Source organism: Anastrepha ludens, chromosome 3 (genome assembly GCF_028408465.1).
Source record: "Anastrepha ludens isolate Willacy chromosome 3, idAnaLude1.1, whole genome shotgun sequence".
Classification (NCBI taxonomy): Eukaryota; Metazoa; Arthropoda; class Insecta; order Diptera; family Tephritidae; genus Anastrepha; species Anastrepha ludens.
The window spans coordinates 13,338,635-13,366,333 of NC_071499.1; the positions used below are offsets into that span (position 1 = coordinate 13,338,635).

The 27,699-nt window shown below is 36.0% G+C and overlaps 1 protein-coding gene across 1 annotated transcript; it reads right to left on the reverse strand.

Moving 5' to 3' along the window:
• Positions 1 to 5,921: 5,921 nt before the first annotated feature.
• Positions 5,922 to 16,237, reverse strand: LOC128856540 (regulator of G-protein signaling 7). Its single transcript, XM_054091844.1, has 7 exons — positions 15,014 to 16,237; positions 10,668 to 10,915; positions 10,314 to 10,497; positions 9,964 to 10,244; positions 7,115 to 7,228; positions 6,373 to 6,498; positions 5,922 to 6,287 (listed from the first exon to the last, which is right to left on the reverse strand). Exons 1-7 carry the CDS (start codon positions 16,235 to 16,237, stop codon positions 5,960 to 5,962), a joined length of 2,505 nt encoding a protein of 834 aa, XP_053947819.1. The 3' UTR covers positions 5,922 to 5,959.
• Between the last annotated feature and the right edge of the window lie 11,462 nt (positions 16,238 to 27,699).

Here is a 27,699-nt window from a genome sequence, read left to right on the forward strand (position 1 = left end):
TTCAAAGTCTTTCCTTGCACATTCATCCGCTCTTTCATTTCCCTCCGCTCCAGTGTGGCCGGAGAACCAACAAAGTGTGGTGTTGTGTTGTGGGATAAGCGACGTCCTGCATTCTTTAACACATCTTGAATTGATGCGCGCTGAGGCCAGTGCTTTGAGCGCTGCTTGACTATCAACAAAAATGGTAAGGTTTTTCGGAGGCAAGTCCATTAGTCTTATCGTTTTTGTTGCGTTTTCTATAGCGTAGATCTCAGCTTGGAAGACGCTACACCGGTTTGGAAGTCTAAAGAAGCAATTTAGGGATAATTGTTCGGAGTAGATTTCCAGCGCCACTGTTTATCTTTGGGCCGTAAGTATAGATACGGTGACCGCTTTCAACTGATTTGATTCTTTTGAATGGTTTAAAACTTATTTATCTAATAGACGATGTGTGGTAACGATTGAAGGTGAATGTTCGAAACCTTTCATTGCATTTTCCGGGGTGCCACAAGCCGATATTTTGGGCCTTTGCTCTTCGTTCTATTTACTAATGATATTAGTGCCTGTTTTGCGTTTGCCAATTTTCTTCTATAAGCTGGTGATTTTGAAATATTTTCTACTATAAGAAAAACTGAGGATGATCTCATGTTGTAATCGAAAATTAATTCCCTCGTTTGCTAAGGAAATAATTCTGGCATCTCTCTAAATGACAAGAAATGTTTTCGTGATACTTTCGCCAAAACTCAAAATGTTTTGCAGTCATCTGTTAGTATTGCTAATACATACTTTACTTCAATCTGTTCATGAATTCACAGGTGTGATATTCGACTCCCATTTTTCATTCTATAGCCACATTAACTTTGTTGTATTCACTTCGTACTCAATTTTGGGTTTTATACCATGGCTGTCCCTCCCATAGATCAATTGATCACACGTATTCTTACTCTCCATCGTTCAGTCGTTAGCAAACCAGCAACGAATAAACACCAAGTTTGTCCGCGACGCTTAGTGTATACAATACAATGCCCTGTGAGAACTTTTTTATGCTAGAAAATGCCTTTGGCGACTTGCAATGCCTTTTATGTTACAAGTCGTTCAAAGGAGGCTATAGATGTAATATCAAAAGGCATTTCGATTCCTCCCACAAAAATTTTCTACTCCAATCCAATATTTATTTATTTTGGTTTAAATTTTCTATTGGGCTGCTTCCATTTTCTCGTTCTCACTTATACACTCACATTTTTCATTCTGGACAGCACTGTTTTATACGAAGTAAAGCTCAAAGTGCTCGTACCCTTACACTCTCAAACTACTTTTTACTTCCATTGCTCGCTCTAGAGTAGAGAATGCAACATTTATCTGGAGGCCTTCTCACTGTGTTCCTTAAATTTGCTCTCAGGTCGTTAAAATTCTCAAATCCTATCTCTTCCTATAATTCCCGTTTGATTTTAATTAACTTACAGTCTCTAGAGAGTAGAAGGTTTTTACTGTCACTGTTTTTTGTTTTTAATGTAATTAAAGGAGAAATTGATTGCTCATCTCTATTACAGAATTTTAAATTGCTTAACACGAATTATGCGCGAAATGCTCATGATGGAAAGAATAAGAGATGGCGCCCATTGCGGTACCGTTACTTTGCGCTCAGCGAATTTGACAAAGAGTTACGTGGTTTTAGCACCAGATTTAGATTACCATTTTTGTAACTTGATTTAGCATTTTTTGGTTTTGTTAGTTAGTCTCGGGGTTTTAGTTCTTTCTTTATGACATTTTTCTAGCCTGCTTTAATTCAAATGTAATGTTTATAAGTTTGTAAAATACACATTTTTTAAAAATTACTTTACTTTTTTTTAACATCTGGTAGCATTGCCCGCGATTGCAGTTGTTGTTGTTCTGCTTTCAGCAGTCAAATCTCTCTCTCACCACTGCAGTGTTGCCTAGCTTTGGATATAAAAACGCACTAAAATACCCATTAAAAAAAATTAAGTACCAATATTTTACTGAATTACTTAATGGACTTTGTATGCGTGACAAATTGTTTTTAAAATGTGCGTTTTTTTAAATAAATGTGTTATGGTTATGTATATTTAAATTAATTTTTTTTTGTTAAGCGAGACTCTTTTGTTAAGGGAACGACTTTTTTTGCTATATTTCAGGTTATGTAACTACATAGATATGGTACTTTTTTTTGTAAAAATGTCTTAATGGTTTCTTCAGTATTTTTTGGTATTTTTTTGCTTATTTTTACTAGGAATACACCTTTTGATGCCCTATGTTCCACTAAGGATTGAGGTCCGGATGAAACAATTACACCTCTATGGTTTCGCATTCAGTAAATTTAATCGCTTTTAAAATGTGTAAAAAGGTTTTCAATCTTAAGAAGAGTTGAAAGGAAAATATTTAATATTCTTGCATAACCTTAAATGGAGCCAAAAATTAAATTTGCACTTTCAAATTATCAAATTTTATAAGAATTAACAAATTTTGATTAGCACTAAAATCTTCTCAGAGTGACCTTTTTTAACCTTCTTTTGTTTAATAATATAGTTATTTGAACTTACAGTTTCGTTAGCTTTGAATTAAAAAAAAAAAGAAACAAACACGAAACTTAAACATTTTTGCATTTTGGGTATAAAAAAGCACTAAATTTATTGCAAAGAGCAAATGGTTGGCAACACTGCACAACTTAGCTTATGTGACGTCACGCACTCTCGGATGGGCGCAATCTTGTTTCTATCATTCTTGCTTAATGCTCCTATTGCCCGCGCTCTAAGAGAATTCAATGAGATATGGAGCTGTATTCCGCTTTACTTTTCGGTTTTAAAGAATGAATTTTATAAATTTTTTTTAATTTATTTATTTAACTATCTGTAGTAATTTAAGCTTGGCTCTAAGTGGTCTGTAAAAATTATAATTATGTTTTAGGTTTTAGATATGTTAAAATGTCTCATATTCTTCATATATAGTACACATACTTCAGTTGTAACAATCTCGTGGGTTTCTATAAATTTCATCCTAGGAAGGGGTAAACTTTGAGCCATCCTCGCTAGAAACAAATTCAGGGGTAAAGGAATACGTTTTGTATTGATGTTTTTTGTTAACACAGAATCGATGTAGATGCTTAAAGTGAGTATTCTTTGAGTGTCTGGGAAGTGTCAGGAAAATTTGAATGGGCTACTGCGAAACTAATTAAGATAGTCACATTAAGTATATCATTTTTCATAAATAAAGTAAATGTCTGCTTTTTCTGATAAAAAGAAAAAAAAAAATTGTAGTTAGCAAAAACAAATTGAGCTTTGCTCATTTTACGAGTATTTATTTTTTCAAAAAGATACTTAAATTTTGACCACCGACCTGTTGCTTTTGTGCTTATGTATGTCCCTACTTTCATATGCGCTTAATATTTATCTCTTCTTCAAACACTTTAATTTTGTAATAAGTTACTGCGTCAGATTCTCGTAAGTCAGCTCCGCGGATATGGCGACTAGTTTTGTAGTGAAATACCAATAACCAATAACAACATTTGGACTGCATATGTTTTCTGCTTTACTCTAAGAACATCCACTTTCCAGTTTGTGTCTTCAGGATGATTTACAATTTTCCTAATTAATATTTTAACGATTATTCTACTCCTTTTTATTACACTAACAACATATAAAACTGTCTGCATTTGTCTTATTGTAAAAGCAAAATAAATGAAAAGTGTAGCCCAACTACAAATCAGTTTTCCATTCATAAACTATCTTTGGAATAAGTCGCATATTTCTAGTCAACAAAAGCTTCCAAGCTTGAGCTTTAGTTTTTAACCAAAGTATTTAGTAGTTTATTAATTCTAACGATTCTTTGCTCATCTATGCTAAACAAATAGTAAAAAAGCTTTATAAAATATAATTCAAGTTTCAATCGCCTATCTCAATTCCTCTTTTTCCAAAAATCCAAAAGCTTTTAAGCTACATAAGCAGGTGGACTAACACATTAAGCTGCATAACCGCGTATAAAGTAATTCAATTCTGTAATTTTTTTACTTTTTTCAACTCTACAAATTTCGCTCACTCGCTTAGCTTTTCTCTTATGCCACCTATGCATACAGTAGTGTGCACAATAACAGCAGCATGACAAAGTGCAAAAGTTTTGAATGTTCTTTTTTCTTTTTCATTTCATTTAATTTATTTTTTTTACAAATGCAGTTCATACAACAGCAAACACCACGAAACATTAGAAAACAGGAAAATTTCGAAAATTTTTATCAAAATATGAAACTTTTTAGTCAGAATTTTTAGAAGAAAAAAAAAAAATCTGGGTATGCAGTTTTCAGGTCATTCATGCTTAGTAGAAGGTGGCGAAAAATTAATAATCATATCAGAAGATTTATAATTTTTGCAAATGGCGTCATACAAACGGACAACCAACGGAGCGCGTAAAGTTGAAAATATAGATTTCCATCACTCAAAATATAATACAATATATATATTTTTTTTTTCATAAAAAAATTGTTCAGAAACAAAATTGAATGATTAATTTTGCGCCACCTTAGGTAATACAATTTATATGAAGAAAATGCACAGGACTGCAAAAAATTTTTTTTTATTTAATAAAGAAATTGACAAACAAAAAATTGGATGATTAATTTTGCGCCACCTTGTTTAATAAAGTGTAAGTTAAAAGCGGCTTAAAATGTGGATTTTTAATAGTAGTTTTTTGTTTTATGTGGAAAAAATGAACAAGAGCGCCAGCAAAAATAAATATTTTTTTTATTAAAAAAAAAAAATTGGACGATTTTTTTTTGTGCCACCTTTATATGAAGCAAATGCACAAGACTGCAGCAAAAAAAAGTTTATTTATTAAAAAAGTTCTTCTAAAACCAAATTAAATGATTCATTTTGCGCCACCTTGTGTGATAAACTGCCAGCCACTTTGGCTTCAAATTCAGATGGATTTTTATTATTATTTTTTTGTTTTATGTGGAAAAAATGTACAAGACCGCCAGCAATATAAAGTTTTTTTAATAAAAGGGTTGTTCAAATTCAAAAACCAAATTGAATGATTAGTTTTGCGCCACCTTATATAATAAAGTTTACATGAAGAAAATGCTCAAGAATGCAGCAAAAAATTTTTTATTAAAAAAGTTGGATGATTAATTTTGCGCCACCTTGTATAATAAAATGTAAGTTAAAAGCGGCTTAAAATTCATGTGGATTTTTAATAGCTGTTTTTTTTATGTGGAAAAAATGAACAAGAGCGCCAGCAAAAATAAATATTTTTTTAATTAAAAAAAAAAATTGTTCAAACAAAAAATTTGAGGATTAATTTTGTGCCACCTTGTATAATAAAGTTTATATGAAGAAAATGCACAAGAGTGCAGCAAAAAATTTCTTAATAAAAAAGTTGGATGATTAATTTTGTGCCACCTTGTATAATAAAGCTTATATGAAGAAAATGCACAAGACTGCAGCAAGAAACAAAAATTATTTAATAAAAAAGTTGGATGATTAATTTTGCGCCACTTCGTATAATGAACTGCAAGTGGAGTAAAATTCACGTTCATTTTTGAATATTTTTTTTTTGACGCTGCTATCCATTTTCTTCCATATAATGAACCTCCGACGTCTTTTTATATGGAGAAAATGCGCAAGACTGCTGCAAATGCTGTCTAAAATCAACGCGATTGGCCCAACTGGTCCAACTGGCCCTCTTTCATACACAAACCAAAAGAGCTGTAAAACTGCTTACACGAAATGTTTACAAACTTCTAAAAATTGTGATCCCAAAATTTGAAATATTGATAAAAAAATCCTTGAATTCTTTTAAGTTTTTCACAAAATTTTAAATTTTAAGTTGTATATTACTTTTATAAAAATATCAAAAAAATAATTAAAAATTAATAAATAATAAATAGTCAAAGCTTTGCCACACATCGCACTGTCATTATTGTGCACACAGGTGTATGTATGTACAGCTTCATTTCAGCCGTTGCCTAAGCTTTCTAACGTTTCACTCCAAATAAATTTGGTATTGATTTGATTTTCTTGCGCGAGCAATTCAAATAGTCTTTGTACATATCTGAGCGCAGATAACGGGAGTATGAATCGCTCTTCATGAGATGATAGACGTGCGCTGCAGCCACATCAAAGCACCAGCGATTTGGACCGTTAACCGCATTGACTGCCTCGCGTGCCAATTCCACCGATTTGGAATCCACGTTCACTGGGCAGGGTGCCTCGGGTGCTAGAAATTCTTGCCAGATTTTCTGTATTGCTTCCTTGATTTCAGATTGCGGTAATGTCTTCATTTGTTGCACCGATTCCCAGAACCTTCGGAGTGTGAAAAAAATTGCATTGTCAAAAAATTATAAATACACGAATCTGCAACAGATAACAGTTAAAATTCATGACATACTTTAAGTTCTCGCCACTATATTCCTTTTCCAGAAACTTCGAGAATTGTTCACGCCCAACTGGATCGTTGAGTAGCTCACGCAAACTGAAGCCCCAACGCTTGACGCGGCGCAATGGAACCTCTTTGCTGTGGATGAGAAAAAATAATGTGGGAAAGTTTTGAATTTTTGGAATGAGTTAAAAAGTTAGATTTTTAACGCTCTAATGCATAAGAATCCTTTATTGAGTGTTGTCCTATAAATTCGAAGACCCTATAGTTCTTTGTCGTCCCCGAACGGCCCGAGGCTGTTTAAGAATGGCTTTTTCAATCCAGAAATAGACAACAAAAGACAACAACAAAGGCATCGAAGACGACGAAGTGTGGAGTGGAAATAGCAAAATGGGCTTGAAATGTTGAATTGTTTCCATTTGACAGACTATAAGCCCAGCATTTGAAGGTATCCGGACGATACTAATGACCTATCTCCACTAGACACACTATCCTAATACCCTTTTTTTGAACCGACGCCATCGAAACAGCACGTTTTTTAGGCCTACCCTTAGAGGTAATGACGTCGTCCATTCGGCAGGGCTTGATAAATTGCTACAACAACCACATACATATCCATTTCTCTGAAGTTTCATTGCTCTATAAACTTAACTAGAAGACTTAGAGAGGCTGTATGCAATACTATGGATGCCTTTATATACAAATATTTATGAAAAAAATCAATTTATCAATGCAGTTAATCAGAAGTACTTACGAGTTTCGTTCCGCATCCCACATTTCAGTGCTGTCTGTTTGCCAGGGATTGGGCAGCTCTGGCGATGTAATAAAGTAATCGAATTCATTGTATTGCTCGTAGTAGGCAACCAGACTGAATTGGAAAGAATAAAAGCAATAAATATATTTATCATTTTTTAATAATCAACTTTTTCTACTAATACCTATGTATGTACAATAATAAAATGACTACTTTAATGCAAAATTTTAATAGCTCAGTTAAGCGACTTAGTTTTGGTACGAACTATATCGCGCGTAATTATTTTGTTTTTGAAAAACTGTTTTACTTAATAAAAAAATAAAAAATGCTTTTGAGAGATGGGAATCTTTATTTTGACTTTATAGCGTGCAATTGCTTATCTGTTTGTATACCACAGCTGTTCACAATTGCAAACATAATATGATAATTAGATGAGAAGCCGGCTGCAAAATTTATTAATCTTCCCATAAGGCTTTTAATTTTGCGCCACCCCATACAGGTAAACGGTGAAAAATTTATAAGAAAATCACCTACATACGAGTATAATGTTTTGGTTTTCAAGGTCCTTCCTCAGCTGTATTGTTAGAGGACACAGCTCACTTTATCTTATTGATAAACACATTTTCTTGATATCTAAGGCTTGTTAAACTCTCGCATATATTTTTTTACTTAGTCTTGCTATCAATTCTGTGACAAATTTTACAATGCGTACGGCGAGAACAAATCCACAGAAAAAAGTTCCGTTTGTCTTTTATTTTCTTCATATGCATTGTCTACTCATAAAAGCTAAGAAAATCGCATTGCTCTGATTGCATTACAAAAGTGTGGTAAAAGTGCAAGAGACATTTACGAGGTGCTGAAAAAACTGAATATTTCGAGAATGTTTGTTTACCGCTCGACCAATCGTTTTTCCCAAATGTTTGAAGTGACAGACAGAAAAAGAAGAGGTCGTTCTCGCGTAGTTCGAACCAGTGCACCCAAAAACAACGTTCCAGAACGGATTCGCAGAAATCCTCTTAGAAAGCACAGAACCATATTCCAGGGAAATGAATGTATCTACTAGAGCAATCTCCACATGAAAGGCCTCTGCCGCTCAACTGGTAATTTTTTGACAACACCACTGAAGAAAATTTGACAGATGCAAGCAGCTTCTTCGGTGGCACGCGGTCGATGGTCATGAAAATGTTGCTTTCATAAATGAGCAATGCAAACGACAAAATCTATGCTAAAACTTCTACAGACGAAAAAAAAAAATGTTGTTGCAAGGGTTCAGCGTGGCCACCATCCAGCCTGCGTAATGGTTTGATGGGGAGTGTCTTGTAAATGCATTGCATCTCTTCATTTCTGCGAAAAAGCGATTAATATCGGGGCAAAAGTGTACCAGAGGACGTCTTAGAAGAAGTGGATCTTTGAGTAAGACTCCGCTCCAACACATAAAGCAAAAACCACACAGCAGTGACTAAAAGATTATTCCTTGGTTCATAACCGCAAAAGATTGGCCGTCTGGATCTAAGTCCTTTGGGCTACATTTTGTAGTCAGGATTGGAGAGCAAGGCCTATCGAGGACTTCACCGAAATTTGGAGAGTCTCAAACAATCATTGGTTCAAACCGTGACGTCAACGTCCAGCTGAAGAGCCTAATCGTTTTAAGGCATGCGAAAAAACAAATGGCGACCATTTCGAATGAAAATAAATTTTTTTTTTAATATTTACAAGATTAAATAAAACTAAATTCATTAAAAAAAAGTATTATATATTAATTTCATATCTATTTCATATCTATAAGGGACTTAACTTGTAACACAACTTATGGCAGAACTAATATTTATTTAATAATCGTTATATCTATAATTTCGTTATATTTACCGAGTATCGAAACCTCTATAAAATGAGAAATGCAAAATTTTCAAAAAAAATTCTTATGAGTATAGCTTTTTTTTACTTTTATTCCTAATTTGGATGAAAACAGAAACTTACTGTTTTGGATTTTTATTTATGAAAGAAGTTTCATTTATTAAAGTGTAAAAATGTTCTATTATTTTATGCTTATTTAATAAAAGACAACAAAAAACGATCAATCAGTCAATTTTTATCCTACTTTAAAAGCCTCAAACTCGTAAATCGGGGTAAAACTCTTCACTTCAAAACATATTTGACCCTTTTAATTGCATTTTCGTTGCGTAGGCAAATCGGCTATCACTTCACAAGATAAGAAATTTTGACTTTGAAACAAGACTGACAATACGCGTTGCACTTTGTTACGCAGAGTATTTGCTAAGGGGATCTTAATTGTTAACATATTCAGAGGCTTTTTAGGGTTCAGGGCCCTGTTTGGGTGTTTGACCGAGCTCCTCCTCCGATTTGTGGTGTGCGTCTTGATGTTGTTCCACAAATGGAGGGACCTACAGTTTCAAACCGACTCCGGACGGCAGATATTTTTATGAGGAGAAATGGCAGAAATACTCTTGCAGGTTTGCCATTGCCTGCCGAGGGGCGACCGCTATTAGAAGGAACTTTTTTCTATTATTTTTGTGATTCATGCACGGAGATTCGAACCCATGCAGTCCAAATGTTAGTCATGCACCAACCTATTCGGCTACAGTGGCCGCGGTATATATTCCGATTATTTTCATGCTCAAAATTTCTTTATTATATCTTTGCAGGAATTCTTGTATACAAAATTTCGCAACAACGAGTAGTTTTTAAGGATACTCAGCAGAAATTTTTGTATTGTATATTGAGTTTTTCTAGTATTAATTTAAATTTTACCGAGTTTGCTTTGTAGTACTTTTCACTCTCTAAAATAGAAATCCAACGCTTTAAGATAAAAAAGTAAAAAAATAACTTACGCCTCTGCCGCCTTCGACACCTTGATTGTGCGTCGCTCGAGTTTCTGCTTGCGTAGCGCAATCACGCGCGTCACCTGTTCGACAGGGTTCTTGGCCACAGCACCGCCGGAAGTGCCCGAACCGTGACCACCACGGCGATAGGCTTTCTTAATATCGATTTCGGTGGTATTTACACAGCCAGGCATTGGACGATGCACATCCCAGAAAGCGCGCTCTTGCGAATCCAGTACCTTACGTTCCAGTTTATCACGTTTTTTCGCTACTTTACTTTGCGACTCCGCCTGAGTGATACAAGTCAATAAGAACTTGAGATTAATTCAAGGACAATTGCACACTAAGTCGATGCATACCTGCATGAAAATGAACTCCCATTTGCGTGAGAACATTTTCTGTAGTTTAGCCAAATTTTCCGCTTCGTAATCAGCTAATTCCAGTCGAGTTTTATTCTGCATTGTACGTTTGCACAGATACACAGCATAATCGGTGTTTTCGGGTTCCCAACAATTCGATGGCCAGAAGTAGGGTGTTTGAAATCTGAAAAAAAAAATCACACTTGATTTTAGCAACTGCTGCTTATTTTCCTCTGAATGAGCTTTTGCAGCTGTAACCGGCCTAAAAGTATGCTTTAAAATAATGCATATCTTAATCGAATAAAGCTTTTGCCGTACACAGCGCATTTTTATAGTACACCCATTTCCACTTACCTATAAAATGTGCCATCATTCTTCACTGTCAACTGATGATCGTCAATGGGAAATATGTAGCCATGCGAGGCGAGTAGATGCGCAAAATGTAGTGCCTCGGTCACATCTTCAACATCGAGATTCTTTAATATCCAGGCGACTAAATCGGCACCGGTGAACACCGACGGAACTTTGCTCATAAATGCTTTTACTGTACGCACCGCTACACCCGTTGATTCTGCCTGCATCTTCTCGATGATTGTCTCCATCTGTTTAGTGGAGGAAAATGGTGAGTATGGTATGAAAATGGTTGAAATCACAGAATTTAAATCCTTCTTTTTCATTTAAGCTTCTAAATATATATGAAAAAATTATTAGTATTCTTAAGTTGATTAAACTTCTTAGTTGTTTTACAATGAAAGTTAGTTGTTTTATAAAGTCATTCCCTCTACTAAAGAGGTTCGGGCAACTCATAAACTTCCCTAAGGGCAAATTGGGAATGTTCACGTGCAGATCTCACAAGTAGATTGCGTAGCCATATGCACAGGATTGATATATGGTCCACTGACACTTGTCGTTTCTGCGACCAGTCCCCGGTGATTTCAGTACACTTTACTCTCGAGTGTGATGCTATAGCGGGAAGATGGATGAGATATCTCGGCCGGATGAGGTCAGAAGAAAGGCGCATATACTCTGCCCAACCCAGCACTAGCTCAGGTTTACTTGAAGAACTGGGTAAGATGGGGCACTGTGATGAGTAGTGAACATAAAAGCTCATTAGGTCGAAGTGCAAACTTCATTTTCATTCCATTCATTTCCAAGTATTAATTTTTTTAAGAGAAAATCTCTCATATCTTCTGTAGTCTATTAATAAATTTTTAAATGTCTCTTTATAAAAATAGTTCTGTCAAAATGGTAGTTTTCTCATGAATTCTTAAAGTTCGTTTTCTTTATAAATATATCCTACATAGGGCAAGGTTTAATCCTAATATTTCGAGGAATAAAACTATTGTTAAACCACCTGCGGCTCAGCTTTTGAAATCTTGGACATGCCGGACAAGTTTTTCAGTTATTATTCGGCGCGCAGGAAGGTTTATTCAAAATGCATATAAGTTGAGTGGTAATAATTTTCTCAAACGGCTTGAAAATTTTTGGACTGAGTCGACAGGTCGTATGAGTAATATTTACTAAGTTATTTAAGACTTTAGTGCTAAAACTGTGTTCAAAACATATACCAATTTTTAGGCGTGTAAATTATAAGATTCCTTGATGCGTGAAAGAACTCAAAAAATTATAAAAATTTGAGAAATAAATTCTTTAAGAAGTTCAAGTCAACTAAAGAAAACCGCTTTTGTGCTTTTTTTATCTCCCCCAGGAATAAGTTTCGTCATTTAAATAAGTCTTTGTATAACACAAATTTGAGCGTAACATAAAAAGTAATCCGAACTTGTTTTGGAGTTATATTAAATCGTTTAAAACGCTTTTGGTATTCCTAATATTGTTTTTTATAAGGAAGTTACTGCTTTCTCTGTCACTGATGCGGCGAACTTGTTCGTTGATTTCTTCTCATCTAATTTCGTGTTTGATGAAGATATTTAGGAAAAATATTTGGATAATTATGGACGACAATGAGTTGCTAATCTTCATTTGACGAGTGAACAAATGCTGATTAGAGCAAAAATATTACGATTTATCCTGGCAACTCTCTCTTATCCCGACTAGTAAACTTATACGAACTCAGACGAAATTCGTTTTTCACGAAAATCATTCCAACTTCTTCTTCTTTAATAACATCACGAACTGAGCTGTGACACTTTTCATTGTTCTATGTCTTCTGTATTAGAAAGTTGAACAAAAGCCTAGAATAGCGACTAGGTAGACTAGTTGAGCTGTTATTATTGTGACCACCACTGTAAATAGCTTTGTTAAAAAACTCCCACACAACACGATCTGGAGAAAGCAGAGCTAATCGATGATATTTATGAGACCGTAAAGGGTTTTCCAATAACAGGTGCTATTGGAGAATGAATTGCGCTATCGAGAGATGATTAATAATTTTTTATACCCGGAATTGGATGCTATTGACCTGGACAACGTTTATTTTCAACAAGATGGCGCTATGTGCCCCACAAGCAACGAAACCATTGATCTTTACGGGAAAAGTTTCCGGACCGTCTTATCTCTCGAAGAGGTGATCGCAATTGGCCACCGAGATCTTGTGATTTAACACCTTGTGACTTTTTTCTTTGGGGCCACGCGAAAGAGAAGGTCTACGCCAACAGCCCAGGGTTGATTCAAGACCTCAAAGATGGAATTCGTGAGTCTATCGAGGACATTGGGCAGCCACTTTGCAATTCGGTTATGGAAAATTTCATGAAAGGGATATTGTCCTGTAAATGTGGTCGTAGTGGTCATTTGCCTGATGTTATTTTCCACCATTAACGACATACCTTCCTCCTTTTAATGGAATAAACTGCCGATCATTTATATTAAAAAATAGCATTTTTCTTTGAATATCAGAATAACACTTCTGTTTGAAAAATCCTATATTAAACACGTGATAATAGAAAAAGTTTTTTTCTAATAGCGGTCGGCCTTCGGCAACTCACAACTCCGAGTGCATTTCTGCCATAAAAAAGCTCCTTATAAAAATATCTGTAGTTCGGAATCAGCTTAACACTGTTTGCCCCTCCATTTATGAAGCAATATTAGGACTCACGCCACAAATCCGAGGACGAGTTCCGCGAAACACCCAGACTGGAGGGAGTAAGCACCAATTGTATATCTTTTTATTGAAGGTGAATTAATTAGTCTTAGGCGGCCCTCATAGAGTTGTAAACTTTTTATGGTATTTCGTTATAAATCTGTTTCGGCACTGTTTAAAGCTTTCCCTTATACACGACAAGATACCGGAGTTAGAGAATACTAATAATCTTGCTGCTAGCGTTGCGTTTGCTTGAGCTTACTAATAATTTTATTATCATGTAAGCTTTTTAATAAAAATAAAAATGAATTAAATTCGGTTGATTATTAAACTCTTTTGATCAGCTTATTTTAGCTCACTTCCTTTTAATTTCGTTGACCAAACGCGCATCCATGAAGTTTTTGTTTTTCTAGAAATTTGGATGTTTCTTATAGATGCTCTCTCGCAGGCGTCTTTCTGCGACAAACTCATGTGGCACCATGCCATGATCTCCAAAGAATATTGAATTTGCGGCAGAAGTGTGAACGAAGGTATAATAAAAAATACCCATAAACACCACCTTGAGATTGAAATTATTCCCAGTTGTAGCCGGGATGAAGCTTATTTGCCATAACACTGTGCGACAGTGATTTTATACTTTTATGGAGACGCGTCCTTATTCCCATTTAGCGTAAGTTATACCTACATGCCAAATTAATTAAAAAAAAAAAATTTTAAAACCCACACAACTCTATTAATTTTAATTAAATTACAGTCAAATATAGTTCATTCGACGCAAAATTAAATTTACTATACCAATAGTGTACTAAAAAAAATCCTCAATATCGGATAATATCGTAAAAATTATGTCAAAGCTGAAAAAATAGAGAAAAAATAAAAAAAATCCAAATACTTCCGCCTACAGTCTCGTCAGTTGTCATTTCAGAAAAATTGTCAACAACACTGTCAAAAAGGCTTGATTTTGTTCTTTCGAACTAAAAAAAACAAATTCGAAATCGGATGGAAATTGGCGAAGTTAGGAGTGATTGTTCACATCAACCTACTGAAAAACGTATTGGAAATTTCTCCTATACCATTTTTCTTAGTTTTACTATAGCCACAAGTTGTCCTAGGTCTCCATAAAAGTATATTTAATTTTTTTTTGTCACACAGTGTAATCAATGCTATTTCATAATAAGATGCATAAAATGCATAAATTTTTCTTTTTTGTTAACAAAAAAAAAAAAATTCCAAAAATATTTTCTAATAAATATTCTTGAATAAAGTTATATCCCACTGGAAATACCGGTAACCGAATTATAAAATTCAATAGAAAAAAAAAAACATTGACAGGGGTTGCTACCCATTGTTGCCCATCACTCTTACACAGTCCTCGCCTTGAATTGTTTTGCTGACTCTGACAACAAGACGGAGAAGCCAAAGGTTGAAGGACGAATGCGCACTATTCAAGCATTTGATTTTATCTTTTGGAATGGGTGCTAATGAAACTGTTGAATATTTTTGTTTACTTCACACCACTACATACGCACACACACATAACTATGCACGCATGTCATACCCGAATGTTATCTACTATCGACATCTCGGCATCCCTAAACAGTTTTGATCTGTCGTGCATCGTTTTTTTCGTTTTCTTGCTTCTCCCACTCAGCCATTTGATTACCTTTTTGTACACCAGAATATTGGGCGCATCTTCGTTACGACGCTGTAGCGGTTGATTTGATATTGCAGTTGCTGTTAGTGACGCTTTTGCGCCAAGCAGCAAATTGTGCGAGCCATCGGCACCACCACCATTACCACTGCCACTGCCGGCTGACGACTTCCCATGCTGGCTGTTTTGCTGATGTTGAGGCGGATGATGATGCTGATGCTGATGATGATGATGACTGCCGCCCACACTCAAACTGGCGCTGTTGCCACTTTCACTGCCATTGCCAGTGACACCACCTCCTGCGGCAGCCGGCGCGGATATGCTCGTCACACTGCTGGTGCTATTCGTACTGGACGTGCACGTGCTGTTGCTTGTGGTGCTAATTGTGGCGCTATTCACGCTGAAGCTCACTTTTGTCGTTGACGCCGTTGTTGCTGTTACCGATGCTGGTGTAGTGATGGCGGTGGATGAGGCTGTAGATGAAGTGCCTGCGCCAGTGACCAGCATGACATAGGTCGCATGTGTTGCCGACGTTGCGGTACTTGTCGTGATGTGGGTGCTGTTGCTATTTTCCTTATTGCAGGCAACAACGCACTCACTTATTGTTGTTGTGCTGCCACTTTTTATGGCTGCAGTAGCAGTTGTTTCACTAACAGCAGCAACAGTGTTTGCCAGCGTTGTTGTTGCCACTAACTCTATTGCAGTTTCTGTTGGGGACATCGGGTCAGTGTCTGTGGCGGTGGCTGTAGGTATATCAGACGCTACAGCAGCCATGGACGTAGTTGGCGTTTTGGGCGTTACTGCTTGGTGTGTGGTTGGTGTGGTTGGTGTGGCTGGTGTGGCTGGTGTGACTGGTGCTGTAGTTATGCTTACAGACGCTTCCACGCCACTAGCTGGTGTTGCAGCTGTAGAGGACTCATCTTCACTAGCCAATTCAATGGATATCGCAACACTTGACAACTCTAAAGGCTTCAAATTTGTCACTGTAGTTGCTAGGTTTGTTGTGGGTGGTGCGTTGGCCGCCGCTTTTGCTTCATTAATATTATTGCCTGTGACACTATTCGCATTTCCAGTCCCTGCAATACCATCAACACCATCAACACCCTCAAGCGTGCTGTGATGGCGTTGTGTCGACTCCTCGGACTGCATTGAATTGTTGGTGATAGCAACATTTTCGGCAGCAGATTTGGCAGCCATGACGATTGTAGTTTGCGTTTTGTCCACCTCTGAAGTCATCGTTACCATTTTTTCACTGATTTCGCGTGTGTATGCGTGAAAACTTTCCTCCACAGGATAAAGAGGACAAACTACTGGTAGAATAAAATACAAAAAAAAAACAACGATTTCGATTCCTTTCAATGCCTTGACAACGCTTTCTGCTTGCTTTACGACCATACGAAGAAGGTATTCGATAATTTATCAGGCAACTAAATTAAACACACGCATCAATAACGGTTACAAGGTAAATAACATAATGGGTGCAGAGAGGGCAGCAGCAGCAGCAGATTTGGAGTCGTTGAAAAGGTCAGACCGAACTCGCGATATCAGAGTCGTCGTCACACACACACACGCTGCTACACGTATACTGAGTGCGCACTCTTAAGACATTTTTTTGTGTTTTTGTTCTTTTGAAAATTTTTGTTATACGAGTATTTGTTGTTGCTCAACACAATGAGGTTGGGTCGCAAGTATGTAATTACTGTGCTCTCTTCGCCTACTGCTTAACACACACTGCTACTTCACTTTCTTCCGTTTCCCCTCACGCACTCGTTGAAGTTTTTTCAAGTGGAAAAAATTACGAAAACACTTTACGCTACCCAAGCCTTCCAACTTCCAACGGATTAATTTATATTTTCATTGATGAATTGATAGATTGAATTAGGCTCCTTTCTGTTTCAATTTACACACAATTTAATATACACAAATTTTGCTTTGCATTTGCTACTGATTAATCTAAAAATTCATTTCGGTTAAAATTTTCTGCCTTTGCACGCCACACAAAGCTGGCTTACAATGACACTGGCAGCGCCACTGCCACTACTCGTCCACTCGGCCGCTCAATTACTCGCCTGCGCTGCTGTTCGTACGCTCGTTTGTTGCTGCCTTCGTTCGTGTCACTTGCTCGTGACAATTCGCTCACCATTTGTTATTGTGGAGAAGGCTGTGCTTTTAAATTAAAATATTCTCTCAAAATACTGTTCTTTCAAAAAAAAAAAGAAAAAAAAAATGAAGTTTAACGTTAAACGTTTTGTTAGTTTTATTATTAATTAAAGAAAAGTTATGCATTTTTTTAATATCTTTTTTCAGGAATTAGTGGAAAAATAGCAAGTAGTTGTGTAATTGAAGGAACAGAAATCTACTTATTTTAAAAGCGTTCAGTATAAACGCCGGATTAACGGACAAATAGAAACTTCCAGGATGAAGCATTTTTGATTATTTGAAGGCTAGAAACTATGTATTTATGTATAATCTAATAGAATTCAAAGCTCCCCAATACACAAATATGAAAAAAATGGAGAGAAATAAATAATAAATAAAAAAGTAAAAGCAGCAAAAGTAAGCCATAAGTTCTGTTACAAGTTAAATTCGCAATAGATATGATATTATAACACTTTTTTTTTATCAATTTAGTTTTATTTAATCCTGTAAATATTTAAAAAAAAAATTATTTTCATTCGAAATGGTTACCATTTGCTTTTCCACACGCCTAAAAAGGCTGATCTTTTTATTCTGCCGAGTAATTTGGTGTTGTATTCTCTCCCTAGAGCTTTCCACCAAACCTCCGTGCCATACGTTAAAGTTGGTCGCATAACCGCCTTATACAACCATAATGTATACTTGTGTTGAAGACCCCGTCTTCTTCCAAGCATACGTTTACAGGCATATAAAGCAATTTCTGCCTTCCATACCCGTTCTTCGACGTTTAATTTTCAGCTAAGTTTGGAGTCCAAAATTGCCCCTAAATACTTTGCACTAGGTGAAAGTGAGAGGTCGTAAATAGCATGAGTTCTGTTTTACGCGCGCTTAAACTTAGGCCAAAGTCTTTAGCCCAAGAGTTAAGCTCGCCTATCACCCTTTGAATGATCCCACTGATCGTATTGGGATACAGTCCTGTTGCCATTAACACCACGTCATCAGCGTACGCAACCACTTTTACCCTGCCTACATAAAGGTAGATTAATCTCCATTAATCAGGTAAATACTAAAACAAAATTTTCGATTTTCATGCACCATTTCACCATTTGCACCCAAGTCTTCAAACGATTAGGCAATTCAACTATTGCAGCACGCACGGTTTCCCTGGTTATTGACTCGAACTAAAGATTGTTTCAGGTTCTTCAAATTTCTGTGAGATATTCGATATAATTCGTTGTCCAATTTTGACCCAGATCTGCAATCCAATGGATTCATATCTGGACTTCCAGTCGGCCAATCTTTTGCGGCTATGAAGCCTGGAATATTTTTTTAGACACTGCTGGGTGGTTTTTGCCTTATGGGCTGAGCGTAATCTTGCTGGAAGATCCAACGCTGTGCATTGAAGAGGATACTGCACAATTGTTTCACCACGCCTTCTAAAATATCCTTCTGTACACTTTTGCCCCGGTATTAATCGCTTTTTCGCAGAAATGAAGAGATACAATGCTTTTACAAGACACTCCCCATCAAACCATTACGGAGGCAGGATGGTGGCCACGATGAATCCTTGAAACAACATTTTTTACGTCTTTAGAAGTTTTTCTTATTAAAAACTTTTTCAAGACTGAACATTTTCTCATTACCAGGACATGATTTTCTGCTTTCTAAGAGGATTGCTTTCCTTTCTTAATTTTTATTTATTTCCTTTAACTGATATTAGAACATAAGGCTTGCCACCCACGAGACGTGTCCTCAGGCGACGAGTCAGGGAAGTAGGTGGGAAATAAAATACCACATGCGGGCCAAAGCCAACACACACCTGCTTGGAGATGCAGATAGGCAACCTATCATCAAGCTGAAGTTGGCGGGCTAGCAACCTACCGATCTGAAATTCCTTGCAATCTTACCCCATATGCGGTAATTTGAGCTCATATATGGTATTGCGGTTTTGTTTCCTTTTTATTTCCAAATTAAGTACAATATTATAAAATAATTTAATCTATTTTAATGGATAAAATATATATTTAGCAATAATAAAACGCAAACAAAATGTAAATGATTTTATCATATTTCGAAATAACCTCACTTTTGTGTGAGTAGGTGGAAAAGAAAAAATTTAAGTAAAAATTAAATTTAAATGTTCAAAACACGATAACAGAGTAAAGCGTAGGCACGTTTTGACAAAAAAAAAAATTGTTTTGATGGAGTCAATTCACTAATCTTTCTCGATGGATAATAATTCTTTTGCTTTTCAACTCTTTTCTATATTTTATAAGTATTTTTGAGATATGGTTCCGTAAAAAAAAACCAAACCGTCAAACTTTTTCATTGCTTTCCTTTTAATGTTAGTGATAAACAAATAAAGCTATTTTTGCCATGAAAAAAAATTTTTTAACCCTTTATTAATTCATCTTGTAAGGGCTTAAGGGTAGTCAGAATTTTCAAAAAACTGAATAGTTTTTTTGCATTTTCTTAAAGTTTAATAATAAATCAATCAATAATTCATCAAATAATAAATCAATAAAAAAATAAATAAATAATAATCTTAAAAATTTTGTGTGAAAATTTGAAGTAAATTCGACAAATACTTTTCGAGTTATTCCACAATTAACAAAGAGCGCTCGGGCGCTCCGGAGCAGAGAGCAAAACTTTAAAATTGTGTTTCTCAAAACTATGTTTTTTGAACTGGTGATCACGGTAATTTAAAAATTGCTAGGTAAATTTCAATAAAATGTATACTGCTTTTGAAAAACATAAAAAAGTCGTGCCTGGTCGAAGGATTTGTTTTTCAAAAATTTCGATTTTGTTTTTAACAATTAATTGTCGGTTTTTTTCTCGAAAATCTGAAAATTATTTCCTGAGCCGCCATGTTGTTAATTAAAAAAAAAAAAGCTTCGATCAGGCACAAGAGTATCTATTAATAAAACTAATTTCTCCTGACCGACTGTTGTAAGATTAATCTCCAAGGACGTGTGATGATCACTGCAAGGGACTTCTGGAGAAACGGGCTCCACACAAACAGCTATAATTTTTACAATTATTATTATTTTTTTAATTTTTTTGATTTCTGACAGGGTAGGTGATTAGCCTGCCGCTGCTTGAGATGAATTAAGTCCTGGTTAATAACATAAAAGCTAGGAAATTTTTGTGGAGAAAGAAATCCATTCACCAGGAGTGATAATCTGGAGCCAATGGATATTCCAATGCGGATTTGGAAATGAAATATTTGATGCATTCTGTCAAGCACGGTTTGGTATGTGGCAGAGCCAAAAAGGGAGTATAAGAATAGTGAGGATTTGTGAACAAAAATTAAAGGGGCGGGAAGGTTAATGAAAAATAGTAAGAAAATGGAAAATAAAATTGACAAAACAAATTTATTTTTAAACAAAAAAAAATTTTAACAAATCTCTGCAATTAATAAATTAATAAAAATATTAGATATAATTCGTGGTAATATCAAAAATATAGTAATAAAGTGCATTAAAAATAGAGTGCATTTTAAAATTCATGAATATTTCCTTAAGTTTTTCGACATTTCCTAAAGGTTGAATTGGAAGTTTTCATACAATAGTTATCGAAAGTGAATGGCAATTACGTTTGAATCTGAAACGAACACGAACAGACGTAAATGGGTAGGTGCAAAATGAGAGAGAGGCCTTAAAAATACTAAGAATTATTTGAAATAATGTTGAGATAAGGCATAACTCCTTCACAGTAATTGTTAAAAAGTAATTCAGACTGAACATGTTTTTGCGAAATGCATATAATAATGCATATACAAGTATTTAGCAATAATAAAACCAAAAAAAAAGAAATGTCTGTGATTTTATCGTATCTCGAAATAACCTCACTTTTGTGTGAGTGGGTGAAAAGGTGCAAAAATTGAAGCACAAATTGAATTTTAATTTTCAAACTGCTTGACAGAAAAAAAATATATTACTATGGAGTCAATTCACTAATATTTCGTGATGGATAATATCACATAGTAACCAGTGAACATGGCAATGAGCATTTTTTTTTAGAAAGAAATAGTGCAGTTTTCCTTTAACAACGGACAAGGGGACAACGATGTCTGAGAAGGGGACAACTCAAACCAACTTCTTCACCATAATAGCGCTTTGAGCAGTAATGGATTTAACTTGAAGATCCACGAGAAGCCAGTGCAGAATGACGTTGAGGGCAGCAGTGGGACATGTTCTACATACCCCAGTGATGCCCACACATGCAGTTCTCTGCACTCTCTCTAGTTTAGTGGTGTTGTAGCACTTCTAAAAAGCTACCCATCAAACTAGGCAACCATATGTCAAAATTGGCAGAACCACTAAGTTGTACATCCAGGCTTGAGCCCAAAATTAAAGTTTCTACACCGTCCGACTCTCGAAGTGTAATCAGTTAAAAAGGTTATAAATTTAGATTGGAAAACTATTTGTACTCAACTCAAAGCGGAAAATGGGTGAAAATATGGGTGACTATTGCCTTAAGACGGCCTAGAAACGAATCGCAAGCTGCCCGAATGTGACTTGCAGGTATTTTGGGCCACTCGCGGACAATGGCTTTTTTCAGCACCTCGAGACTGGTGAATCTTTTAGTTCGAACCCTATTCTCCAAAATGGCACAATGAGAACAATTCATCGGATGCGCGTCTGGTGAATTTGAGAGCCATTGTGTGGACGTTTTGAAGTTTTGGACGTTGTTTTTTAGCCATTCTTGGTTCACTCGAGCTTTGTGGTCTGCCACCGAAATATTTGTCTGCCCTCGGCTTCCAAGCAGCCTTCAGAATACTTTCCCGGTAATATTTCGCATTTATATTGACTTGAAATAAATTTTCAGTATGCGGCGGATGCTATGATCAGATATTTTCAGTTCTTTCAAGTCGCTTCTTCAATTTTTGAACCATTTCACGAGACGTTGCAGTCTTTTGATGACCACCTCCATGACGTTTCGCGATGCTACCAGTATCATTGTAACGAGTAATGGTGCGATAAACAAAAACTTTATTTACTTTAAGGTCCTCGATATCATTAACAATCGCTGGTTGTGATTTTACCAGCAAAATATAATGCAATCAATGATTACTGATTTTCTTTTTTCGGATTTATTCTCGGCAAAAACTTTCCGCGCGCTTGTAAATAATACTCTGAACAATCATTTAGCCAACTAACAGGCAGCTGATGCCCGTTGGTTACACTTCGAGTGCCGGATATCCAAAGAGAAACTAATCAGCACTTATTTGTGGGCCAGAAACCAAAAGCTATGGCAGCACATATTAAGCAAGAAACACCTCAGACGACACCGTTGGCCTCAGTTGCCTCAAACCAAATCAAACCTGACGATGGATTCATGATGTCTGAAACCACCATCCTGACGCAAGCATTGCTTTGCTCAACCGAAGGGTCGAGCCACCCTAGTGTTGATAGTGTCTACCGTTTCTAGCTATTAGAATCTTCTGATTTGCAATTCAAAAATATAAGTTTTGGAAAAAACACAAAAAAACTTTTGTAGAAATACGCAATTAGTCAATTCTTACCAGACTGGCAACACCACCAACATCATATGATTGCATGTGCAAGCCACAAAGTATATCCCTTTTTTGCATAAATTGATTTTTGTTCCGCGCTCCTGTGCTCCCACATCTTGCATTTGCTCATTCGTCGCTCTCTCGCTCTACTCGTATATTGAGCAGCTTTGAGAACGGCTGGTTGGAGAGGAGCGCGCATGCGTCAGTTGGCGAGCCTAGGACAAAAATAGTATAGTTGGTCGAATGGTTGACTCAATGACTGACTGACTGATTAATTGATGAAGGGAAAGGAAAGCACGTTATAGAAAAAAAAAAAATGGCCAAGTGACTGACTAATTGCCGGTTCGATGGCTCAGAGTAAAGAGTGGAATTCTGTTGACCAAAATGTATAGTCGCAATTGAGGGAGTGCCGGAGTGTTTTAAGCACAATATGTTTTTTGTGTGTATGTATGCATGTAAATATTATTACTTAGATGTATGTGTATGTATATAGGTATATATGTGCATGTTTGTGGGTGTGCGCATTGAGTGTAAGGCTTGTGAGGCATTTGCTCCTTGAATATCTATAAATAACAAAGGTTCAGCAACAACTACAAATAAGCAGGAGCTTAGAAGTAACAATAAAGGAAAATGTTAAAGCAAACCCACAGCAACAACAGCAACAACAAATGCTCGATATTATAATCTTATAAAATATTTATGCGATGATTGATAAGCGATTTTCATTTAAGTGTGTCCACGTACGAGTATATGACTTCCCCATAAGCTAAGCGCCATGAATGATTGTTCTGCGTTTATTATTAAACCAACAGGCACGTTTGCTTTTGTCCACTACGCCTAGTTTTTCGAGTGGGCGTTTTTGACCCTGTGCGCTCGTCGTTTGAAGGAAGAGCAGAGCCGAGCAAAGCCAAGTAAAGGTTTGCGTTAATGGTTTGTAAATTTAATTTATAACTGTATGCATATCTACTGCTATTGGTTTGCCAATTCTGGGATCCTCGGTGTACTTCATCATTTTTTAACAGGAAAAATTGCAATATTAAGGTAGATGAGAAGAGAGGTACTTTTTCCAAGAAAAGTTTTTGACGGATCACACGTGACTGAAATTGAAATTTGAATTTTGGTGGCTTCTAAAACACTCAGGCCCATTATATTTAGAGCTCTAGTCAGAAAAATGCATGAAATTTTTATTTAAATCGATAGTACAGTCCGTTTAATTTAATGTTTGAAGATTATTTCAAGCAAATGTTGACCGCTTAGTCCAATTTTGGCATACTCTTTCCAATGCTTCGGCCGGTATCTCACATATAAATGTTTTAATGTTGTTTTCCAATGCGTTAATTGAAGCAGGCTTGTCTGAATAGACATGAGCCTTAACATAGCCCCACAAAAAATAATCTAAAGGCGTTATATCGCACGATCTGGGTGGCCAATTGACAGGTCCCAAACGTGAAATAAAATATTCACCGAACTCGCCTCTCAACAAGTCCATTGTTACGCGTGCTGTGTGGCATGTGGCACCGTCTTGCTGAAACCACATGCCATGCAAGTCCAGGTCTTGCATTTTGGGCAAAAAAAAGTTAAATATCATTTTACGGTAGCGCTCACCATTCACAGTTACGTTACGATTCGCAGCATCTTTGAAGAAGTACGGTTCAATGATACCTGCAGCCCATAAACCGCACCAAACTGTGACCTTTTCTGGATACATTGGTAGCTCTTGCAATTCTTCTAGCTGAACTTCACTCCAAAATCGACAATTCTGCTTATTTACGTACCCATTGACCCAAAAATGAGCTTCGTCGCTAAACACAATTTTTCGATAAAAAAGTGGATCATCGGCCAACTTTCCAAGAGCCCATTAACCAAAAATTCTGCGTTACGGAAGGTCGTTCGGCTTCAATTCCTGCACCAGCTGTATTTTGAAAGACTTCACACCTAAATCCTTTCGCAAAATTTTCCACGTTGTTGAGTACCAATTGAGGCCCAATTGCTGCGAACGGCGACGAATCGATAATTGATGGTCAGCATTAACACTGGCCGAAACAGCTGCGATATTTTCTTCAGTTCGCACTCTACGTAAGCGTGTTGGTGGTTTGATGTCCAATAATGTAAATTTGGTTCTAAATTCAGTCACAATAGCTCGAATAGCCGCTTCAGTGGGTCGATTAAACTGACCATAAAATGGAAGAAGCGCACGATAAACTTTCTTAACAGAACACGCATTTTTATAATAAAATTCAATGATTTGCAACTGTTGTTCGTTTGTAAGACGATTCATGGTTAAATTATAGACCAAACTGAAGGTGTTTGACAGTGAAACTAAACACGAGCCGTGCGTCAGCTGTTTAAACCAACTGTTTAAAAAGATAATAGCTAAAAAATCCCCCCTTAGTTAGTCTTGTGAGAACTTGTGTAAATATCCTCCAGTTTTAAAGAAGGAATATTACTAATGCTCACGACATCGGAACCCAATACTCGTAGCCGTGCTCTAGCAAAGGCAAGACACTCACAGAGAAAATGCTCAGTGCTATCCGTCTCATCCCAGGAAGACAGGCACATCGGGTTCTCAATGCTTCCAATGGTGGTCATATGCTGACCCCATGGCTTATGCCCTGTATTAATACCGGCCATGAACCGAACGTCTTTCCTTCCAAGTTTTATTTGAAAGTTTGACAGTTTTCTGTTCGGATTTGCCACAAAACACTTTGCAGTTCTGCAGCGTTCTAGTCCGGACTATCGCTCTTTTTGTAAATTGCATACATAATCGCTGATCCAATTCATAATTCTTGCGAAACTGATTCCGATTATTGGCTCTGGTCCTTATGGGGGGAACCGCTGATCCACGGCTGGCCAATTCATCGGCCCCTTCATACATACGTTATAATTCAGTTATATATATTTATTTATTTGTAAGAGTAAATTTATTATTCACTTAAGTCCAAAATACTAAAGTACAGAAGAAAGTTCAACCAGCTCAACGCATATTTTGCACTCCTGTTTTCTTTACTTAAGCAGATAAATTATTTAGAATTTAAATAAAACAAATAAATTGTACGAAACAACAAACATAAATTTTTAAATAAAAATGTGAAAAATTGTAATTTCTTTTTTTTTTTAATCTTAATTTAAATTTTTAAATTTCTTCTACCAATGAAAACGTTTTATAAATTTCAACAAATACCTCAAATAGTATGACTTTAGATCTCGTTTTGTGAAAATTTTCAATTTTCGTATTAATAAATAAACAATTTCTTCAAGTATTTGCATCAAAATCCGCTCAATACACTGCCTTATCGACAAATGCAAGCAAATCGCGATCAAAGTAGCTCCCCACAGTTTGAGAGCTTAGGTAGTTGCAAAAAGCAAAGATCACAAATAGCCACCTGCATACCGGAAATGTGTCTGCTTCATTACTTTGCATTGATTCCGGCTGATTCAAGTGAATGTAATCAATGAAATTATTATTCTGCAGGAAGTCAGTTATGCAGACCTTTGGTGCATTTCGATTTGGTTTGAAAAGTAGAAAGGCGCCGTTACTTGCCTTTTTTATATAGCGATTTTCAACTACGAATTAGATCGCATTGACTATTTTCATTGCTCTGATTGAGAAGCAATAATTGCAGTATCAAAATTTTATGAAAACTACTCGTACTTCAGGACTGAAGAGAAGAGCAGATGGGATCATGTTTTGCATGCTGGGTGCATTTAAGAGTGGACCTGTTCGGAAAATCCTCTAAGCTGGCACCTGCACCAACAAATTGCTGCTGATTCACTTTATAATTTATTTACTTACTTTATACGCACTTGGTATGAATCGCGAAATATTTATAGCAAACATCTTAACCATGAATGCATCCCATCAACAAGGAATACCCCTCCTTGTCTGCGTACCAATACCTGAAATACTGAATATTGATTGTCTTTGAGTCTATGGGCAAGATTGGAAAGAAGTTGTAAAAGAAGCTCTGAGGTTTAAGCGTTTCAACGTCAAGTGATTCAATTATTTTCGTAATTGTCATAAATTCTTCTAAAAATTGGTTTATTCGTGGATTTGAATATAATAAGAAGTAAACAGAAAAACATTTCTTAAATTTTTAGATTTATGCAATTTTGAAAATTTCAACATTTTTACCAGTTTTGTCTATTGGGTTTTTCAATGTTCATTATATTTTTATAACTCTGCAAATTTTCTAATTTTTGTATAAAGTTTGAAAAGTGGATTTATATGAAAAATTAATTTATTAATATAATTTATGAAAAATTAATCAGAAAAACAGTCAAAACTGGTTCATGCTTTAATTTGTGCTTTTGTTTGTTCGGGCTGTAAAAGTTTTCTCCGATTATTTTTAACGTTTTTAGAAAATGTTTATTTTCATTGCTTGGTAAAAAATTTTTTTGGGAAAGAAAAATATACATTTTTGTTAAAGGGTTAGGGGGTTAGGGAGTCAGAGACAGAGGCCCGAAAAATGATGATTTTCAATAATTTCTTTTTTGCTATTCAATACCTTTATTTTACAAAAATACATCCTGTTTCGACTTGACTCTAGCAAATTTTCAAAAAAAAAAAACAAAAATTAATAATTGTAAAAGTTATCGCTGTTTGTGTGGAGCCCGTTCCTCCAGAAGTCCCTAAAATCAATCGGACAAGAGAAATTAGTTTTATTATTAGGTGAGCAACTAAGTTCTCGCTGTTTTTTTTAAGAAAATACAACTTTATGAACTATGAAAAAATGGTTACAAGTGAAACATTGAAAGTATTGCCCATCGCTGGCTACTACTTACTTTACTACTCGCGGTAAAACTGTTCATCGTGTGAGGCTATCCACGGATCAAGCCATTTTTTGATGTCTTCAAATGAATGGAACTGCTGGTCAGCTAGACCATGTGCCATCGATCGGATCAGGTGATAATCGGACAGCGCAATATCTGGAGAATATGGCGGATGGGGTAGGATTTCCCATTTCAGTGTTCCCGGGTAGGTTTTAACGGATTTCGCAATGTGAGACCGAGCGTTGTCATGCTGTAGAATAACTTTTTCATGCCT